This window comes from Pituophis catenifer, unplaced genomic scaffold (genome assembly GCF_029215685.1).
Source record: "Pituophis catenifer annectens isolate HBS135680 unplaced genomic scaffold, rPitCat1.0.hap2 SCAF_4, whole genome shotgun sequence".
Lineage (NCBI taxonomy): Eukaryota > Metazoa > Chordata > Lepidosauria > Squamata > Colubridae > Pituophis > Pituophis catenifer.
In genome coordinates this window covers 36,410,184-36,426,853 of record NW_027256884.1, presented here as the reverse complement: position 1 = coordinate 36,426,853, position 16,670 = coordinate 36,410,184, and the positions used below count along the sequence as shown (strand labels likewise).

The 16,670-nt window shown below is 37.1% G+C and overlaps 1 protein-coding gene across 2 annotated transcripts in view; it reads right to left on the bottom strand.

The window, feature by feature from the left end:
- The window catches only part of TBC1D8 (TBC1 domain family member 8), a 39,214-nt gene that overhangs the window by 2,786 nt on the left and 19,758 nt on the right, over nt 1–16,670 (bottom strand). For both annotated transcript variants that reach the window (XM_070943337.1, XM_070943338.1), the window contains exons 5-17: nt 13,739–13,979; nt 11,291–11,498; nt 10,671–10,865; nt 9,303–9,470; nt 6,431–6,581; nt 5,213–5,427; nt 4,678–4,795; nt 2,990–3,275; nt 2,457–2,586; nt 2,273–2,371; nt 1,867–1,935; nt 881–1,124; nt 69–134 (exon numbers count right to left, since the gene is read on the bottom strand). In XM_070943337.1, coding sequence (XP_070799438.1) covers nt 69–134; nt 881–1,124; nt 1,867–1,935; nt 2,273–2,371; nt 2,457–2,586; nt 2,990–3,275; nt 4,678–4,795; nt 5,213–5,427; nt 6,431–6,581; nt 9,303–9,470; nt 10,671–10,865; nt 11,291–11,498; nt 13,739–13,979 — 2,190 coding nt within the window. The remainder of the gene's footprint in view (nt 1–68; nt 135–880; nt 1,125–1,866; nt 1,936–2,272; nt 2,372–2,456; nt 2,587–2,989; nt 3,276–4,677; nt 4,796–5,212; nt 5,428–6,430; nt 6,582–9,302; nt 9,471–10,670; nt 10,866–11,290; nt 11,499–13,738; nt 13,980–16,670) is intronic.

The window sequence follows — 16,670 nt, the reverse complement described above, 5'->3', positions numbered from 1 at the left end:
AGTTATATACAGATGAGATAAGCTAAACCAAAAGGAAAGAAAATTAAATATAGCTTGAAAGTTCTTACCAGGAGGAATATGTAATCTGTACAACAGTTTAATTTTTTCATTCATTTCTCCATTGTACATAATATCTGTAGGAGAAAGAAAGTATACTAGAGGCTTGTCTCCCTTTCTCTTAAAGCATAACAAACTTGTAATTTATGTGAAAAATTATAATAAAGAAAAGGTCTGTATTTAAACTTCAATTACAAATTCAATCATTTACAATTCTATGCTGAAAACATCTAAGTTTATTATAGAGCAAAGGAACACTTCTTTAAGAATGACCATTCTGTTAGACTTCATCTTGCATGTAGACAACCTTAAGAATAATCCATATGAAAGAAAGTAGTACAGGCATAATTCACATGCTAAAATAGCACAGACTTTAAAGACAAATCCTAGCAACTTGCTTATAAAACTATCTTCTGGCAGTTATAATTAATTCCAGGTGTTCAAACAATTGAGAGAAAGATAGGAACTATAAATTACTTTGCAACTTATAAAACGAGATATGTTTCTCGTATAAAGTACAAGAAACAAATGAATGAACAAATGAATGAAAATATTTCCATAATAGCAATGGAAGCTAATCATTCTGGCTTCACATTAGACTAGTAATATTTGTTGTCACATAATTTTTTGTGAATCATTGTTCACAGTGTCAGCTTGCCTACCTGTAAAACAGACTGCTAGAAATGCAAACTTACAGCTTAATATTCTTCTCTACGACGCATGCATCTTTTGTGCAACAACCCAGTGGCATTTGCACTGTTCAGATACATAACTTTCCTGAAAACTCTCTGCAGTAGAAAATCAGTATAAATTGAATACCTACCTAAGCAGGTAACAAATGCTTTGAATTCAATCAGATGGTCCATGTTTTCATCCAAAAGGCGGAATGTTCTTTCTGCTAGAACCTGAGTATGTTCACCACATATCCAAGGTGAAACAAGTTTTAAAAGATTAGTAAATTGCTGAGAATCAATTCTATATTGCTCAGCATAGGGTCGACTTGGATCATGACGCTGAATAACAATTGCACTATTCCATTCCCAGTAACAGCTTATTAAATGTTCTTTCTGGAAAAAAAAACACCAAATATTGGAATGAAAATCTTATCCAGGAAGATTTTAGTAGTGGGCAACTGCATATTCATTTGTTTATATGAATATTTGCATAATAATGTCAACATTACATATTGCTCTTAAGTTTAGCGCATACAAATGTATCTGCTCAAGGTATCTGGTAGACAGGAAAAAATAAATGTCTTTATTTTAATTTCAATAATCTTTTATAATATTAAATGTCCTGGAACTCAGGTATATTTTAGTTCTTATCATTGGCAGGTTAACATAACAACAAAGACACTATTACACTGTTAGAGCTTGGAAAAACAAGGTATCTTTGCAATGTGTGCTACAGAAGAATGAAATAAAAGTGTAACCTGGTTAGTATTATTTGGTGGTGGCGCCCTTCTTTTGCTCTTCTTTGCTTTTCTTAGCTATTTACTTATTTCAGAAATAGATTCCTTTTCTGTGTCATAATTTGCCAAGAAGAAACACAATTTATTTGTATTGTAACATCTTCTAGAAGAACAGACCAATTTATTCCATTAATCTTAACCACTTGAAAAGATCTGATCAAAATCTAATTCAATAATTCTCTTAGATTTTTGGAAAAACTAAAATCAAAGGTACCTAGATGCCATTAAAATATTGCAAAACATTACATCTTTGTTGATTTTTGAATATAAACTATACACAATATCTATCTGACTATCCATCTCATCTAATGCAAAACTTTTCTGAAAAAGGTGCATACCTTAAATAAGTCATATAGTTCCCCCAAATCTTCTGGAACAATAGAAACATCTGGAATAACCACTCTGAGCTAAAGAGAAAACAGGAATATGTTTAGCATAAGTATTAAGGCATATGAAAAAAAACCTGTTGAGCTAAATGCGCCCAAACCTGCCTCATCTGAAGTATTTTTGCCTACTTTTCATCATTTGACTTTGAATGAAACTTACAGTGTGTTAAAGGAAAAAGAATGGAGCATAAAGAAAAAAGGAACACATTTGCATTCCATTCAGTAACATCCGAAGAGCCATAAGTGTCTGCTTCAGTTGCTTTGTATTTCAAGATGCATTTTTCTGTATCTTTAGAAATCATTTTTAAATATCTTACACTTCTTTAAAGTTTAAAACTAAGATTTTGAAAACTCTTACCACATTCTGTTTAGTGGTTTCTTCATGACTCTGGAGTACACGGATCCTGTGTTTGTAGCGCATGTGTTCAATCTGTTCTACAGAATGGTCTCCAAATTTCTAGAACAAGAAAAGATGTTTTCATTTGAAATGTTGAATACTTCAAAATTCCAATTAAATCATTACCTAGTACATTGGGCACTACCTCATATGAATCCCGTATTAGATCCGCTATTTCTGTTATAGGACAAGGTTCCATATCATCGCTGAAAAAGGCATGTTGGTTCCCAATTGGTGGCAAAGGGCTTTCTTCATTTTTAACATGATCTAGAAATCTAAAATAAAAATATATTTAAATCTACTGCAAAATATGCAACATGATACAAGCATACTTTTATTCCTCACTGCATACTCACACATGCTCTCATTTTTCTCACTGTCAAAAAATCATACCAAGCTTGTTGCATCTCTTTATACAATAGGACTTAGATTTCCTTAAACAATGAAAAAGGCTTATTTTCAAGCTGTGCAGAGAGTTTCTAGAAGCAAACAATTTTGGGGCTGGAAACAATTCAGCCCAGCAGTGATTTATGATACATCCTATTAAACATTCATGTCTGTTGCTCTGTCTTGCTGAAGAAATCTATTAATGTTAATAAAGCAACAGATGAATTAAATTGGCAGTTTAAACTACTAGGATGTCAACCTTAGATAAAAGAGGCAGAACATGGAGAGTACCTGCTGAGAATCATCAAAGCATGCCCATCATCTTTGCTGCTGCACAGTTCCACAGCATTGGCTTCAAGAACAGCTAAGCCCAATTGGAAAATGGCCTTTATCCCATCAAAGAAGAAACAGTCTACAACGTTAACAGCACTTTCAAGGGGCATGATACTAAGGAAAAGTGTTAAGAACCATGACAAAGAAACAGAAGCTAGTGTGGAGAGGTCTTTAAAATGTTCCGCTAATTCAGGAAGTCTCTCTCTGATTAACTCTTCAAATACTGACTGGTCCACTTGAGCACCTGTAAAAATCACAGCGAGCCAGGTTACTCAAGGTGGAAAGAATCCGTTACTTTAGCTTTATTTAAAATACAATTCACAATGTAAGACAATTAAAAATAAACCTAGTTTACCACTACCTATACAAAAGTACTGCTTCTATGAATTTAAGCTTGGAACATCACTGAGTTCTCAAGCGTTTTAGCCTATTATAGTCTTGGGGGAAAAAAAAGAGAAGTATGGGATGCCAAGTACTGGAAAGGAGAGTGTTCTATAGAATTATTTTCACTTCAAACATCACAATATAATTAAATAGAATAATTTTTTAAATATGTTCACTAAGTTGCTCCAAAGAAAAACACCCCAGAGATCCATTTCACCCCTACTCTGATTATTTTTCAGAAAGCCTTAAAAACGTGGCTGTTGTCGCTGGATGTGGAGTGTGGTGTTTGCAGATATCATGCTTCCGTGAAAATAAGAACAGGTCTTATATTTCTGGGGGCTTCAAAATAAGCATTAGGGCATATTTTTGGGGAAACACGGTATCAGGGTGATCAACCCAGCTGGGCGCCCTGCCCCTGGTGCACACAGAAGAGGCAGCAAACTGGGGACCGATGGTATCCAACAGCAGCTGCAGCCTGCTGGCCCCTTGGTCAGCGCACTCTGGGGCTGCGCAGCACGCACAGTGTAGGTGAGTTGATTCCCTGTCCAAGCAGCAGACCGAGGCAGAGGCACCGGGGGGGGGGGGAACAGGTGATCTGGACAGGCCGCAGGAAAGGCGAGTTGACAGACTATCACGGAAGGGCAGCCACAGGAGCCTAGTCTTTGCATGGCGGCACTGGCTCAGACGGAGGCAGAGGTGTGGGCAGAATGCAGGCTATCCCAATGCACTGCACGGGCCACAGGCAAGCCAGAGATGCGAAGATGAGCCTCCCAAGGCTGGCCGCTGCTCCAGCCCACCAACTCTTGGCTTTCCCGCAGCCCACGTGACGCATCCAGATCATGTGCCTCCCCACCTCTGCCTCCGCCTGCTGCTTGTACAGGTAATCAACTCACCTGCGCTGCGAAGGCTGCGGCTGCTGTCGGACACTATCAGCCCACGTGTGCTCCCCGTCTCCTGTGCTGGCCACTCCAACCCTCTTCACTAGGGCTTATTTTGTGGTAGGGCTTATATTAGGAACAGACTAAAAATCAAGATAGGCTTATTTTTGAGGAAACTTCTCTTAGAGGGAGTGGATTTGTCCAAATGCACAGAGTTTTCTTGCTGTTTTTCTTGTTTTAACTTGATGTTAGCCACACAGAGTAATTTTGGAATTGTAAGGCTTCTAAATCTCAGAAATAAATTAATCTCCAAAAGAATAATAAATAAATAAACTGATGACAAACAGCACAATAACAAAGAGAAAGAAAGAGAAAGCGACTCACCTATTACCCGGTGATTAAAATAATCCGGGAGCATCCTTTCACAAACTGATACAAGCAGCCAAAAAGCTTCCTCTTCTTTAGCATATAGCAGTAAAACTGAGGTCAATATATTCATGGACTATTAGGAAGCAAGAGGGGGAGGAATATAAGCGACTTTGATATTACACATCCTGATTACTGTATCATTATGTATTGATTATTAAATATCCTGTATATATCACTGTTTAGATCAGAGATACTGGTTTCCATAGAAAAAAACATAAATGTGATTAGGGTAAAACTGAAATTTGGCTGTGTAAAACTGAAATTTGGTTGTGTTTGTGGCATAGTGGTAAAACCGTGTTCTAACAGTTAGCAGAGAAACCTCTATGGGGCAGAGATAGCATTAGGATAGGTAAACTAGCCTGCCTTATCGTATTAAAAAGTATTAGTAGGCCTTAACTGAACAAGCAAGATGGCTGGTAGAGGTCAACAGACCCACAATTCTCAAGCCAAGAAAAGTCATTTAAAAGTTAATGTCATAAAAAACCTTTACCTGGCAATACCCAATTTTGGGGTTTCTGTGTGCATAAGCTGTTAAGACTCTTCTCAATGCAGCTATGCCTGTTTCACTTTGGAAGGCTGGATGTTCAGGTAGGGAACGATGCAAGTCACGCTCTATTTCCTCTGTCGCTATGCAATACATACCCATGGACATTTCCACTAAATCTTCATAGTAACCAGGATGTGAATACAGATCAGACATAGCATCTGACCCAGGAATAAATGCAAAATGGATACTTTAGCAATATAAACACAGTTAAATAAATGTTTGTTCACAAATATGATGTGATTTCTCTTGTTAACACCTATAAAAACTAAGTTTAACTGTGACCGACATGCAACATACTGTGGGGATAAATAAATCACCCTTATATCAGTTTATTGGAAAAATCCTAATTTAAATATTCAGATCTCACAACCTACAAATCAATTATTTGGGCCAAGTATAACATCTCTGCAGTTTCTAGTGTATAATATAATATTTTGGTATTCAATATTTAAACCACTGTTAAATTATATAAATTTATCTACTGTTATAGCAAATATAGAAGTAAACATATTTATTATATTGCATAAAAGAAATACCTGACATTTAAATGTTCACATACTGCTGAGTCAACAAAAAAAAATAGCATTTTCTTATGCTGAAATGTAATCTCTTTATACATTAGATCAGGGATGTCCGCGGATCCAGCCCACGGGGTGCTGAAATCTGACCCGCAGGACTGGCCTGCAAATATCAAAGGACTGGCCCGCGGTGTCTGTGCCAGATAAAACAGGCAATGGCGGGCCGCGTGCAGTCCCCCTGCAGCCCGTTTTGGCATCCACGGCCTCCTGCAGCACTCTGCCGGGCAAAAATGGGCCGGCAGAGTGCTGCTGGAGGCCGTGGAGGCCAAAAATGTGTTGCGTGGGGGGCCTCATGGCTGTCCACGCAGCCCATTTTTGTCCGGCAGAGTGGTGCAGGAGGACTGGATTGGATTGGATTATAATTATGTGGCCTCAAGTAAATCCTCGATCTGGATAGAAAACAAGCAACATCCTATGTTAATACTACAGTTTAATGCCAGATTTTACATACTGTAGGTCCATTTAATCTACAATCATGATTCTCCTTAACCAGCACAGAAAAATGGACATCACCTTCTGGTCTCCCTTTTTTATATGATGAAATGACATACTTGGGGGAGTAGTGAAATTACTGAATTCTCACCTGAGAAAATGAGCCATAGTTTGCCTCGTAATGATTCTGGGATTCCCATAGCAACCAGTTTCCTAATTTTCTCTGTTCGAAACATACAAACAGTTCGGCCATACTCAGCAAAATGGTCATCCCACAGCCTCTCTTTTATTTGCTCTCTAGACTAAACACAAAGGATATATATTAAAGCCTTTATTAGAACCCACATTGTTGGGAATTAACTTCTCATTCTAAAAAGCAGTTTTATTTAATACAAAAGAAAGTATGAAAAAAAGGAAATGGATTAAATCCTCTAATTTGGTCAATATATAAGATTATAATGGAATGATATTGTAAAATTTGGCTGTCATTTAGAAAGACTGAAAGAAATCCCCTATCATTTTACATGAGACACAGGTGGCAAAATCAATCAACTGTTCTATTTCATTTTTTTTCAATACGAGCTTCACCACGACTGGTGAAAACCAATTAATTTTTACAAAGCTAATACATGCAATACAATATTGCTGTAATTAACAGAAAATTGCAATCATTAAGATTATTATAAAAATATGAATAAAATGATTAATAACTGTAAATGATTGGAAACATTATTATTAATTAATCTCTTATTTCTAATCTCTAATTTCAATTAATGGATCCATTATACAAATTTGCTAAAAAATTTAAAATTCTGGGTTCTAAAAATGAGAGAATGATACAGTGTGGTGTATAATTAATGATAAACTTAACAACTGAGTAAATACTATATGGGTATTTATTCATATGTATATACCAGTATGTGTGTGTATGTGTATAATTGAAAGGCACGAGTACACCATGCCTTTGTGAATAGCTTTCATCGACTACGAAAAGGCATTTGATTTAGTATTTCCAGCAAATAAAAATTAATGCATTGCTCAATCAAGGTGTTGACACTACTTACATAAACTTACTGCAATCAATATATGAAAAAGCAATAGTGACAATTTGCCTTAATGATTTTAAAGTGGAAATCAACATAGAATAAGGTGTATGATAAGGTGATACAATTTCACCTATCCTTTTCTCAGCCTGCCTTGAAGACGTATTTCACAAACTAGACTGGGCAAAAGATGGAATAAAAATTAATGGCGTCTATTTAAATCATTTAAGATTTGCAGATGATGTTGTTCTCTTCTCACAAGACCCAGAAGAGTTACAGAGTTACAAAGACATATACAAGAGCTGCATAAAACAGGAGAACCATTTGGCTTAAAAATAAATATGAAAAAGAGCCAGGTAATGTTTAATAAATTCATCAAAGAAAGGAAAAGATTACTGTATTTTTCGGACTATAAGACTGTTTTCACCGCAAATGTCGGTGCGTCTTATAGACCGAATACGGCCTTGTTTTTGGCCTCCTGAAACCCCCCCCCGGCGTGTCCCATTTTTGCGAAAAACGAGTCCATTTTTCGCAATAATGAGACACGAAGAGGGTTTGAGAGGCCTGCAAAGTGCTCCTGGGGGCTGGGGAGGGCAAAAACCAAATGCGCAGAGGCCAAAAACTATTTTTTTCTTGTTTTCCTCTTCGAAATATAGGTGCATCTTATACACCAGTGCATCTTATAGTCTGATAAATACAGTATATCTGGAGAAGAAGTAGATGTAGGAGACCACTACATATACCTTGGCCAACGTATCTCAATAGAAGGTGATACAATAAAGGAAATTAACGGCATGTTAAATGTGGCTGGCAGGTATTCAACAAGCTAAGCTTAATTTTCAAGAACAATCACCCCTATGTCAGAAGAGAAAAGTTTGCAATCATTATGTGCTACCTGCTCTAACATATGCTGGTAAAACACGGACACTAACCTCAAAATCGATACAAAAGCTATGAGTGGTACAAAGAGCCATGGAAATATACATGCTTGGCATTACAAGACAGAAAGACCTGCACACAACCATCCCATTTCCATGCAAAGTTTCCAGATGCTGTCAGTGTGACAAGTGTTTGAGCAAATTGCTTCCAACTGCCCTAGGGTCACTCAAACACTTGTCACCCTGATGGAGACTGCAAACTTCGTCTGCATGGAAACAGGCTCTTGAAAATGGTGCTTCTCTTCAGCAGAGGCCTTTCTTGGCGAAAACGGAGCTCCAGAGTGACACACGCTTCCTCCGGGGGCTCCATTCTCAGCAGCAAAGGCTTTTTGCAAAGATGGCAAAAGGCTTTGCAAACTTTGATGTTTCAGGCCTTCCCTCCATTTGCAAAGCCTTTTGCCGCAGCTCTCATCCAGGCCTCCATTTGCAGAGAACAAAGACCTAAAGTACCGGGAGATCATGCAAATCAATAGTGGGAGTTCTCGCACTACTGATCTAGCATGATCTTGCAGTACTTTAGGCCTCCATTCACTGTGTACACACCAAAGGCCAAGAAAGCGAAGGCTCTCTAAATCTTCGCAAGATGACTATCCACAGGCCTAGTATCTATGGAGATCCGGTGCAAGGGGGGGGGGAATAGGCAGGGTGAATGTTGCACAGCCTCTGCAATCATTCATAAGACCAAACAACTGCCGTGGTGGTGCAACATTTGTAGTTTCGCGATTTATTCCTAAACACTAGGGGGCGCTTATCACGTAATTTCGAATGTTCACTATGGAAACGCTTGTAACCCGGAAATTACCTGCACAACTCTTATATTTACTCCAATTTGCAGAAGCAGGAGAATGACTGATAGAGGGAAAGGAAACAAATAAGAAAACCCTTTAACTGTTTTTGGAGGGGAATAAAAGAACTGCATCAGAAACTATTCAATGTAATAGAATCATGTTTAAAATATATTAATAAATATGATAACAAGCAGTAGATGTAACTGATAAATATTTTCAAAGAATAGCTTCCAAAAAATCTTCCAAGTACATACCATTCTGAACTCAAGGCCATCCATTCCAGAAGGGTGAAATGCTGAACTCAGAGCTTCTGTATTCGGCAGGTGTCTTCTGTTTCTGTCATTTTCACACTTATCATTACTCTGAGAAGCTGTTCCAAATCCATCCAATTCATAGTCAGCATGTATTACATGAGAGTTGTGCTGTGTAAATATAATAAATAACAATTTTGTATCACACCGAACAATCTAGATCTAATTGAAAGCTACTAATATATATATATATCAAACAGTTTTTTTTTCTAAGTCTACTCTGCTATCTCTTTGGATGTTATTCTCAAATAATTACTTTCACCAACTGCGGTTTTTGATTTTAGGGAATGTTACACGTATATATTTTTATAGTGCAATACCAAATCAACATAATGCAATTGATGAATCACATTAAGATATGGTTTGCTTAAGAAACCATAAGAACTAGGTCCATAATCATGTAAGAACAAAACCAAAATGTTTTTCATGTGACATGGAAATTCTATCAATATGAGCAAATGCAGAGTTCCACTATCAATTATTATTCTGAATATAATCTACGTATTTTTTGGAGTATAAGACGCACCGGAGTATAAGACGCGCCTACCTTTTTTGATGAGGAAAAAAAGAAAAAGAAATCACCCTCTGCCTCTGAGCAATTTTGCCTCGTTACAGCAAACAGCCTGCTTTACTTTCATTTTCGTTTTTCAGCATAGCTTGATTAGCACAAGGGGAAAAAAAAATCTGCTCCAGCAATTTACCTCTTTGTAGCAAGCAGCAGAGCCTGCGCAAAACAGCTGAGAGCAAATCAGCTGAGAGTCGGGAGGCGGATCCAATCAACTTGTGCTAATTAGCCTATGCTGAAGCTGAAAGGAGCTGTTTTTTCTTGCTGATTGCTTGCAAGGAGGTAACTGCTGCAAGGCAGAGGCCAAAGGGTGGGGGACAGTGGATGGGCGGGGCTGTATAAGATGTACCTAAATTTTTACCCCCTTTTAGGGGGGAAAAAGATGCGTCTTATACTCCGAAAAATACGGTAAGTATAATACATTAGTTGGAAATAAATAAAAGATGGAATCATCTTGCAAATTCTTCCCTGATCCCACTTTGAATATTACATCAGGAAAGTCAGCAACTTTAAATTATAGTATATAACCCCTATTTTAAAGCAACAATGCTACAATATTTATATATACTATTGTATAAATATTACAATAGTAATATTTCTATTACTATTATAACTTCAACTACAACAACAACAACTACTACTACTACTACTACTACTACTACTACTACTACTACTACTAAGGTTTTTTTTACTTTACTAAGTTATTATCAATGAGCCAAGTATAAAATAAGTTGAACAAGAACTACCATATCTTTGCTTTTCAAAGCATTCTGGAGCACAAGGTTATTTGCCTTCACTTGTTTCAGTCTTAAGCATAGATTTTCCACCAGAGTATCCCTGTCCTTCAATTCAATGAACTGAAAAGCTGTCTTGCTTTTTACACTGATAATGATGGGATTGGGTAGAAGACTTGTGTCCTCCATCTTCTCAATACTAGCAACCTGTGAACAAAAATTATCCACAAAAGTGAGGGAAAAGTTCTGATATTGATATGCCATCAATGCTCAATTGTTTCATTCTAGAAATGAAAATGCAAAGATTATTTAAGATTGTAATCTGCAGTATGAACTGAATTTGTTACGTTTTTATAATGAATAAATAAATCACAACTGATACTAACATTTTAGCAAAAATGTTTCATCTTCACAATAGTTATTATTTTTGATTTGGAAATCACATTAATTTAAGTAATTGTGAAATGACTTATTACACTGATTGGGATAAATAGATATACCTCTAATAATTTCCCCCTCCCACACCAATACTTTAATTAATGGTCAAAGTATTTCAAGTTATGGATCATATCCATCCTTTCAGAGGCATAACAGATTTTAAAACCAAACATATCAGTGAATGGCATACTAACCTCAGTAAGCGGAATAAGAATATTGCAGCAGCCATCTTCTTTGCTAGCAAAACAAATATAACCATCAGAAGCATACAGCTTCCCAGCTGTGTGACAACGGCTGAAGGGTGTCCATAAAGAGCAATCCACAATTTCGTGCAACCTCTCTTTCTTTGGTAACCTAAAAAAGGCTCTGAAGTATTCATTTTGTGCTCTTGTCTCCAAATCCCTATTACAAAAAAGAGAGATAGTTATTTACAGACAATTTAAGTGCCCTTTTTAATACAATAGGATCTCCTGAGTAGAAGAAATATATGCAAGAGAGAGAAAATAGATGCTTGTGTGGTTCGTTTCAAATTTAATCGTATTATTTGAAGAAACCCTGCATCACAAGTCTGTTAAAACAATTTATTTATAGGTCAGCCTCCACTGCTGAGTGCTGTCTACTCATCTTTGACCATGGCAACACATCAGAAAATAGAATGTTGTTTACTATGTTAAACAACTATATTATATTCATTCCTTGTTGTTAATAACTTCTCTACATACCATTTGAAAATAGTTAACAGAAAGACAGGAATGAAACTCTTACAGATGGATATACTTTTCAGGGAAGGTTGGTTTTAGCTCATATAGCCCAAGGTGTCTAATGAGATGGATACAAGTGGTTAAATAGTCTCTTTTTTGTTATTTTAGAATGTAACTGATATAGTTTTAGATATGCAATTAATTTTGGCAAGGATGCAGCATGAGCAAGTTAGTGGGTAGTATGCATGCCTTTGTAAGATTTTAGCTGACTGCAGTTGTAATCAAGCCAATCTGAAATATTTTTCCCAACCCTTAGAAACAACATAGTACCAAAAAGACTTCTATAAATAGTTTGTTACTGAAATTATGCTACTTGTTTCATGATATGTAGGCTTCTCAAATACTGGTTTTTAAAAAAATAAAAATAAAAACAAAGAAGTTGTTCCTACTGCTCTACTAAAGAATGTAATGTTGTGAGCTAGAAAAATCTAAGGACTATCTTCTAGCAATCTATGGTTTCCAAGACTCACAAGTTTTATTTTATTAAAAAACAAACAAGCATCCAAAGGAAGACAACGTTAGTTGGAAAATCTGCCATGAATAAGACTGTAATTGACTCAACATGGTATTTTTCACTGCATTCAAAATAGATAAACTAGTAATAAACTCTCCAATTTGAAGAGATCCTTTTGACAAAATGCAAATAGATGTGAGCCATCAACTTTTTAAAATATATATGCACAGATTTTTTAAAAAAACGATGCACCTATACCTAATGTATATATATAAAAGCAACTTATAGGACACTGGTGGCAAACCTTTTACTCACCAAGTGCCGAACAGGTCTGTACTTTGCGCGCATGCCATGCATGCTAACACGCAGCTCCTCCCACATGCACTGCACGTGCAACTGCACCATTTGCGCATGTACACAGCTTTCATGTATGCCCCCACCGTGCGCAATCACACAACCGCACAATCTGTGCGTGCGCATGGTTTTCACACGTGCAAAGCAAGCATGCGAACGCTATCTGCACATGCACATGCTGCACACCAGTATTCACGTACGCATGCACAAACGTGCACGCATGCGCAGGAGAGCTCTGAATACCATCAGGGTCCCCTGAATTGCGCGCATGTGCACTAGAGGCCCAAACACCAGCTGGGGCGGGCGTGCATGCGCAGCTGCAGGTGAGTTGGGCAATAGCTCGCATGCCTGGAAAAATGGCTCTGTGTGCCACTTCTAGCACACGTGCCATAGGTTCACCATCACAGCTATAGGATCTTGGGATTTTAGTAGGTTTCATCTAATAAAGATCACAGACACCAGAACTGTGCTGCAGCTCAGATTCCATCTCCAAAAAGTGCTTTAGAATATTTGGGAATGCAAAATGGTCTAAAATATCGTAATGGAGCCATAATTTTTCCCCCAGGACTATCCAATCCTTAGAATAGGCCAGCTGCTTTAAGGCCAGCTGCAGAAAGGTGCTATGTTCATGCCCCAACATGCACCATTAAAACAAAATCTGTAATATTGCACTGCCCTAATAAACTCTGATACTGTTAAATAAAAGCCACAATGTCTTTTCAGTTTATAGAGATGCGTATGTTTGAGAATTAAAATTTTGGGTTCAAGGTTCAATTAGTACAGTAACTACTGTACTAATAATTGATTGCAATGCCCAACATAGATGGCTCCTGATTCCAAAAACAATAGAGCCTCACCCTGAGAGACAAAATTTACATCAACTATTTTAAAATATCTGTACAGATCTAGAATCATTTGTGACTATAAAAATAATAGAAAATATTCAAAGGCTGTTTTTCTTTCATTTGTTGTTTTCTCAGACAAATGATCTTTTATTTAGACATGATTATGCTACAATAACATTGAGTGGGAGAAAGTCTTCAATAAACAATAAAAACAAGCTTATGTTTTACCTCTTGGTGATTTGAGTAGGGTCCTGCAGACCTGGATCCAGTTCAAAAACCTCATTATCTAGTAACCTGCGGAGAGTTACATCTGCCAACTGTTCCATTATCCTGAATGCCTCATCAATATTAAGAAACATGGAGAAATCTCGTTCTTTATTTTGAGTGGTGATACGGATAATGTCAGTCATAAATATATTGGAGGTTCTTTCCAGTTTCTGAATATCAACCCAGGATATAGTAAGTTTTACTGAAATTAAAAGTAACAAAAATATTGGTTCAAAAAAAAAATCATCAGAATGCAGTGTCTCACAAAAATACCAATATTCTCTTAATGTTTCTTTAAAAGTGAATCCTACTACAGTCATTCTTTGGGATAAAAGCGTATACATAAAACTCTATCTGCTGTAACACAGAGGAAGCATTAATCTATGTAGTGTATTTTAATCGCTATGCTTTGTTCTTATAGGCAATGTAACAAAACTACTCTAAGCACATTCTGGTTTTTCTGCAAACTGTATAAATCTTTCCTTTTTTTCCTAAAGATTTCTTTGGAGAAAAACAGTTATTCTAAAAAGGCACATAGCAAAATGAATATACAATTCCTGAATGTCAAGTTAAAAATGTTAATGGGGAGGGGGGTGTATGTACACATCAGTGGTGGGTTTCGCCCGGTTCGGGCGAGCCAGTAGCGACAATGGTGAGCTGAGAGCAAACTGGTTCTCTCTGACAGTTACGTTGGCCCTCCCGCCCGCCCCTGCATTATACATACCTTACATTTGGTCATTTTTAGTCCATCTGAAAGGCGCGGCAGACCAGATTGCCACGTTACAGCTGTTGTGTAATACACTGCGCCTGCGCGGAAGCAAAGCGCGCGCGAAGCACATTCATGATGTGAACCAATGGTAACACCGGTTGAAACCCACCACTGGTACACATGCTTGTATATGTATATACATATATGTAAAAAACTTTTTGGTGTATTCAGGTCTTTTCCTGTGTAAGATTGAGAGTATTTTGGCGACATTTTGACGAGGTCCCACTCGTCATCTTCAGGCTGGTGCCTTCGGCTTCAGGAATTAGCCTGAAAATGATGAGTGGGACCTCGTCGAAACGTCGCCAAGATACTCTCAATCTTACACCGGAAAAGACCCAAATACACCAAACTTGCATACCTCTACCCGTGAAAATCTATGAAAACAAATATATGTAAAATAATATATAGAAAACTCTTTATAGAATTCTTTATAGAATAGAATTCTTTATTGGCCAAGTGTGATCGGACACACCAGGAATTTATCTCCAGTACATAAGCTCAGTGTACATATAAACAGCAAGTAATAGATCATAGACCTATAATAAATCATATTTACAATCATTAATCATAAATTACAAATAACAATTGATGAATCATAAGAAACCAATAAGAGAAGTTAGTAGGAAAGATCAGAAAAGATGAGAATTGAGACAGAGCTGCAGGGAAAATCTTTATTCCATGTTTTGGCATGCTCCATAGCGGTGTCCTGAAGGGAGAAGATGAAATAGATTCTGTCCAGAATGTGAGAAGTCTGTAGAAATTTTCTCAGCTCTCTTTGTAGTTTGTGCAGTATTCAGATCCTCAATGGAAGATAGGCTGGTTGTTATAGTTTTTTCTGCAGTCCTAACTATTCGTTGAAGTCTGTACCTGTCCTGTTTGGTTGCTGTGCCAAACCAGACAGTTGTTGAGGTACAAATGACAGACTCAATAATTCCTCTGTAGAACTGTATCAGCAGATTGTTGGGCAATCTGAGCTTTCTGAGCTGATGCAGGAAGAACATTCTTTATTGTGCCTTTTTAATGATGCTTCTAAAGTTAGTTCATCATTTCAACACCTTATAGATAATAGGTATCTTAGATAATAGAACCTAGAAACTTGAAAGTCTCTACTCTTGATACCGTGTTGCCTAATATTGTAAGAGGTGGTAGAATAGGACAGTTGCTTCTAAAATCTACTATCATCTCTATAGTTTTAAGAGTGTTCAGCAGCTCCAAAATGTTCTGGCTGCACCACAGGGTCTGCTGATCTACCTCTTATCTATATGCAGACTCATCAGCATCTCGAATGAGATCAATGATTGTTACATCATTGCAAACTTCAGTACTTTAACAGATAGATCCTTTGAGATGCAGTTGTTGGTATATATGTAATAATATATAAAGATTAATACAGGTTGCCACTGACGTGGTACACACAATTCCCAGATTAAGAATGTCTGATTTAAAGATAATCCCTAGACATGAACAGAGCTGTCTATAACAAATACAGATAGTTGACCTGTTAACAGTACTTAAAATGGTGGATGGCTGACCAGCAACATGATCTGACTCAATGGTGGACAGCATTCTCATTCCTTGAGCCGATAAACTGCTGAAGCCACAAAATGTTTTCAAGAGAATCACAAAGTAGAGTGTGCAATTTTAATATAGTTTTAACCTGTTTTCAGCAATTCATGAAAGGAAGAGGTGCAAAACTCATCAAATTGGGAACACATCAAATTTGCAGACGATACCAACTTGGCAGGAATAGCTAACACTCTGGAAGGCTTAATATACAGGAGGATCTTGATAGACTTGAACATGTAACAAAATGAAATTCAGTGGTGACGAAAGTAATGTTCTGTCAGCTCTGGCGTTGACATTTAGGCAAGAAAAACAAAATGCACGTGTACAGTATATGTGGTACCTTGCTCAATAGTAGTAATTGTGAGAGGGATCTTGGAGTCTTAGGGACAATCACTTAAATATAAGCCAGCAGTGTGCTACAGCTGCCTAAAAACAAAGCAGTCCTAAGATGCATTAACAGAGGGATAGAATCAAGATCACTTTATAATGTCTTGATAAATCCATACTTGGAATACAAAACCACATCTGGTTTTGATTGCCACAATGTAAAAAAGATGT